This window comes from Pundamilia nyererei, unplaced genomic scaffold, assembly GCF_000239375.1.
Source record: "Pundamilia nyererei isolate P.nyererei 1_Seehausen unplaced genomic scaffold, PunNye1.0 scaffold00075, whole genome shotgun sequence".
NCBI classification, from domain to species: Eukaryota; Metazoa; Chordata; class Actinopteri; order Cichliformes; family Cichlidae; genus Pundamilia; species Pundamilia nyererei.
In genome coordinates this window covers 807363-813134 of record NW_005187476.1, presented here as the reverse complement: position 1 = coordinate 813134, position 5772 = coordinate 807363, and the positions used below count along the sequence as shown (strand labels likewise).

Below are 5772 nucleotides of genomic sequence, written 5' to 3'. Positions count from 1 at the left end.
GTGTGTGTGTGTGTGTGTGTGTGTGTGTGTGTGTGTGTGTGTGTGTGTGTGTGTGTTAGAGTTTGACATGATAAATTACAGTCTAGCTTCAAAATGCAGCCTCCAGAACTATTAGGCGATATCATAATGTCTACATACGTCTCTTATCTTTCATGTTGATAATGATATGAACGATAGTCCTGGAACTGCATTATGATCTGGTAGAATAACACCAGCACGGAGATATCAGATACTTCATATGCAGCAGAGGTCGACCAAGGACTCGGCTGTTAATGGCATTTTCCCCCATGAAGCGTGGTACTTAAACTCTCCACCATCAATACGCAAACTGACTACTTGAATAACTGACATCCAGAAGTTAAAGGTTCAGCATAGCTGATTTACTTCACACCATTTTGGCAGTGCTGGCTTGTGTATTGTAAAGCAAACTAAAAATTAAATGTATAATCAGTAACTTAATGGCTGTTTAATTCTTTATATAAGCGGAGTGTATTTTTCTTTTGTGTGCCTGTATGAATGGAGTCGGGTGGGCGTCAAGTAAATCCTGAGGTCATACTTGCTGTGTATGTGCTTGTTCTGTCATCTGTGTGTTTGGCGAAGGCCAGCAGGGCAGGGCACAAGGCATGGCGTTGTATCGTGACCAGCAGCCCCAGTTACTTGGAACAAAAGGGCTGTTGTTGAGAGATCATGTGACTGTGTGTGTTCCACCCTTGTCATGTGATGTGAGCTCAGGGCAGGGTCTGAGAAGTGCTGAGTCGCTCTGAGAGGTTCCTTCCACCCAGGGAGCAGGCAGAAAACGAGCATGCACACAGGGAGAGGAGAGTGCTGGTCGGGTGGATGGATGTCAGGACAGAGAGGAATACGGAGACATCTTCAGAGACGCAGAGAGATTCAGAATAACTTCTGTTGCGTTCTCATTTCTACAGCAAGAAAACATCACATCCTTCTTTCACTCTCCTCGATTCTCTTTTTCTCGATTTCAGTAAAGATGCAACGCAGCATTTCGCATCGGCTCTGCGGCGAGGCAAGTTTATTCTAGTTTTCTTTTTAGTTCGTTGAGATTGAGTGGTGGTGGTGGGATGGCTTACCTGATGTCACAATGGCTGCTTAACCTCACAAAATCTGGAGACTTCGCTTACTGTGAACCCAGAACAACATTTGTAATTAAATTTAGCTGCTACTCTGCTCTCATCCTGGCAATCGGTTATGAAGTTAAAGGTGGGTTTCGCACACATGCAGAGGAAATGCAGACCGGCGCAAACATTTCCCATTCCTGGAATACCAGCATGACTAACTGGCTTTTTACTCATTTATGTTTGAGCTGAGAAGTGAGACACAGCCACGTGTCGTGTAGCAGGTCCTGTAATACTTGTTTGAATCAGTGCAACCGGCCTGAGAGAGCCGGCTCTTAACAGATCTCTTTTGTGTGTATGTGTGTGTGCATGTAATCAACCCACTGTGGAACTGGCCCTGCAACCTACATATTCAATACCACTGCAGATTGTTTAGTTGAGTAGGTGAAAGGGTTTTTGCCGATCTGTGTCGTCATATTAGTGAAAACCTACAGTACACTTTCCACACGCAGCAGTCTGTACTTTGACACTCAGTCGCTTTCTGATGGACAGAGTGAGATAACTTGGATAGTTTACGAAAACCCTGTGTGTCACAATCGCTGACTTCTCCATGAGCTTGCATAATAACGTCTGACGGTTTGAGCGGAGTAGTGAAGCGCGCACACACACACCTATATTTGGTTACCCTGTTTCTGTGTCAGAGAGCAGGAGGCATGAAACCTCAAACCTGAAAAGGTACAGTGTCTCTAACGTCTCACTTTAAGCGCACTGAAAATTTTATGATTTTATTACAGATAAAGCAAACAGTTATGATAACGCCAAAAGGCCATTAAAAAGTATTCCAGTACAGAATACAGTGCGGTCGCTCAGTCATTTTAGCTGCTAAGTAGCCGGATTGCTTGAGAGTAAAGGAAGGTTTACTCATCTTTACTTTCAGAATGGAAACCTGCAGTGTCTTGATTTCTGGAGGCTCTACACTAAATGTCCGTCTTTGAGAGGGGTCACATGATTGCCAAACATGTCTGTGAGGATAACGTAGCCCTTACAGCTCTGCCAATTAGTGTCTGCCATATGATGCTGAATAATTGAGCAGAGGACTTCTACTGAGCTGATAGCATTCTGGTTTCAGTAGCCGAGGGAACACCAGCACAGCATGGCTCATCCATTATACAGCACTTGGAGTAACCGGCCATGTCCTAGTGTCCTGAAACACACTGTGGAGCGCGTTTTGTGGTCAGCTTGGTGCACCAGGGTGGGTATAAAACTATAAAATACTAGCAGTGGCCAGTGGTACCCCTCAGCCTCCTAGTAGCATTCATACCTATGGTATGAATCGCTTCGTTCTCGGATTCACAAACTTGGGTGTCCAGGCTGTGTGCCCACCTGGCCGTCAGGGTGACGACAATACCGCATCAGCCTTTTATGGCTGAGGAGCAAAAAGCCCTGGACCATGCATGAATCCCATGTCTTGTGTGTTGTAGTTAATGACCTGCTCAGTTTGTGTCTTCTTTGATATTGAAAATAGAGTGTAGTGCATGCTTCAGACAAACCTTTTTCTATAAAATATATCTGCAATAAGCTCTATTTGCATTCAAATCCTATAATTATCTTAAAATCCTGTCCATGGTGGCTTTCCTTTCTTGCATAGAACATTAGTAAACATGTATTGAAATGCATAGTTACTTACTTCTGAAAGTTTTTGAGAAACTGCTTCAAGTGCTTTGTTTCCTATTTCAACATCTTCTTTTAATATTCCAGCAATGAAGTGGTGACTTCTTTAATTTTTCTGATTTCAACAACTATCAGCTGCCATGAGTCGAGCTCTCTTCAGAAGAGATTTTGTTTTTGTATTGTGAGCATCAAGTATTGTAACAGTTTATATCATGTTAAAAAGCAAGAAAAACCATAATGCGGACTGTTCTCCACACAGTGGATTTTCTAGTCCTGCACGTGCAGTTGCATACACAGTGTAAAAGCCCTGCAGGTTGGTTACTACTGTTACCCAGACATAGTTTGTTAGCCAGACCGAGTAATGCTTTCACTGCAGAGCATATGAAAGCACAGTTTAATTCATTTCTTACACTTTTTAGTGTATTTAGAGTTAAACCCCTTTCAAGTACATGGAGGAAGTTTGAAAGGGTTGCTGTGTCTATGCTTGGTGAACTATGATTGTTTTAGGGAGGGTTGGAGGTGAGATACTTTGATGCTTTTAGTTTTACTTTTACTGAGAAGTTGAGTTTTGTTTTTTTTTTACATTTTCTGTTTGACATACCTTTCTTTCCTTACTTTCCATTTGACAACATCAGACCACACCAACCCTTTAAACAGTGGGCAGTTAAAGATTTAAATGACTTCCTGCTGTTGTGTTCATGTTTGTATATGTTTTGGCCCAGCAGTGCAGCTCTGACGGGAAAGCGAGGGCCCTGTGGTTCCACCTTGTCTTGATCTTCCACTGGACACTGTGCATGTGTTTCAGGGGGTGGATTTGGCTTGTTGTCAGCTCATTTCTTCCTGTTACAGCAGAAAGGCACTTCCTGTAGGCTAAAGCCAGAAGGGTGGAGATGAGCGAGATGAGATTGCTCCCTTTAATGAGAGCTTGGCCTGTAGTTTGGACAAAGGAGGAAGGTGTAGCAAGGAGCTGGCCAGTTTACTTCTGTTTTGTAATGATTTCTACTCTGATTTTCACAGCTTTGGGAGCTTTTTAGTGAGACTGGTGTGTGGACTTTTTTGTGTTAATGAAGTTTTTGTTTTTGTTGCGCTTCTATTTTTTTCCAGCCCACCAGGCAGAGCAGCTGTGGCAAATTGCAGACGAGCATGAGTCATGACCTCAGTGGTGCTGGTTGACACTGGTGGGACAGTGGTGGAGTATGTCACAGCTGAAGAGGACCCAGAGCAGGTGCGGCAGACACAGACAAACTCATTTCAAACTTACTCTTTCAGTTAGAAAAATCTTTTTATGACAGTTTCTCTTTTTTTTTATTCTCCTTGCCGACTTTCTCCAGGAGGAGGGAGAGTGTGAGGTGGACTTGGAGCTGGAGGGAGAGGTGGAGGGTGAGTGTGAAGCCGAGGAGGCCTATGAAGAGGAAAAGGAGGAGGCTCAGGACTACCCAGCAGTCATAGTGGAAGAGATTCCTAGTGCCAGCCTGGCTGAGGAGCAGAATTACTCAGCCCAAGTGTTTTTGTATGGTGATGAGGCCTATATCATGCAGGAAGTGGGAAACGAACAGGAAGTGGAGACGGATCGGGACCCAGGTGAGGAAAAATGTTTTGTGTTACTAAAAGTGTGCCACGGTCTTTGTTATGTTATTGCATCAGTCAGATTTTGAATAGTCTTTCCAGTTAAAACCAGCATAAAATCAGATTTTTTGGAGAGGTTATTTTATTGCCTCAAAGGCAATCAGAATGATTTTTAAAACTGCACGTGATTGTATTTAAAAAAAAGCCACAGCGGACCGTCCTGCCCAAAGATGCAGAACAGCAGTGTGAGGGGAAACATACGAACATGAGATTAAAGAGGCCCAGCCAGTTACAAGAACCTCGATAACACTTAACTCAGGCCATCAGCTTAACAAAAGACACCAACTAAATCACTGAGCAACATCTGTGCTGTACTTAAAAAATGTCCTTTAAAGTTCAACATAGCCTGACTTTCTTTGTGTTAGCAGGATGAGTAAATCCTTAAACCTCGGTCAGAGATGACTAATATTATGATGGTGAATATCAACTTTCTGTTAACTCAGGCTTTCTGCTTCAGGTGTTGTTTCATGCATCATTTCACTCTTCGTTAGCACAAAACTGACCAACTAATCAAATCAGGAATACGGGTGATAAGGATCAATAAAGAATATTTTTAAGAAGTCAGAAATCAACACTCGTGCTACAGATAAAGCAAGAGAGTAAAACTGCAGAAAATTAGTAATCGTGTGAATTCATTCCTTAACTGTATTTAGGGGTGCAAATTAGAGCTCTGAATCTTTAAACTATATTTAAACTATTTAAAGGTTACTCGGTGCATTCAGGCCCTTACTCTTGAATTCCTGTGATTACAGCAGGGCTTCCCTTGTATCTGTCACTATTCAACTCCCAGTACTTCTTTGGTGATGGGAGTCAGCACACTGGGAGTGCACTGCCACCTTGTGGGTGTTGTTGTGTAGTTGAATTTTCTGTTTTATGAGGTTTTATCCCGTATTTACTGGCTAATAATTAGATTTTGCCATATTGGTGATACCCGCCGTCCAGTCCAGTGCTGTTTTCAGTAATTTGGAACATATTTAAAGGTCAGAGAGATGGAGGTTTCAATTTTCTTTCTAAGAACTTTAAGTTGCAGCATGTAATTAAAATTCTCAACAAAAATCAACTTTTCTTCAGTGAAATATAATAGTTTTGATCATAAGAAAAAGTTGCTAAGTTTCAGGATCTTCTCTCACTTAAACACCTCAAAATAAAGTGGAACAAATAATCAACTGAAAATGTGTACACGCACCTTTACCTGACACATTTTACCGTACCAAACAAAAGCAGGGGCAGCAGATTTAAGTAACAAAAGTATGTTTCCAGTAGAGGTGGGAATCACCATACATCCCACGATACGATATTATCACAATACTTAACACACGATACGATATTATTGCAATTTTTTAAAATATTTTGCGATATTCAGATTCTGTACATAATGGTAAACTTTGATATTAGATAAAAT

The 5772-nt window shown here is 41.9% G+C and overlaps 1 protein-coding gene across 4 annotated transcripts in view; it reads left to right on the top strand.

Moving 5' to 3' along the window:
- Positions 1-5772, top strand: part of elf2b (E74-like factor 2b (ets domain transcription factor)) — a 19823-nt gene that overhangs the window by 2974 nt on the left and 11077 nt on the right. For 3 of the 4 annotated variants that reach the window (XM_013911936.1, XM_013911935.1, XM_013911933.1), the window contains exons 2-3: positions 3849-3969; positions 4076-4325. In XM_013911936.1, the coding sequence (XP_013767390.1) occupies positions 3895-3969; positions 4076-4325 (325 nt within the window). In that variant the 5' untranslated portion in view covers positions 3849-3894. The remainder of the gene's footprint in view (positions 1-3848; positions 3970-4075; positions 4326-5772) is intronic. The other variant, XM_013911934.1, reaches the window with a different exon arrangement.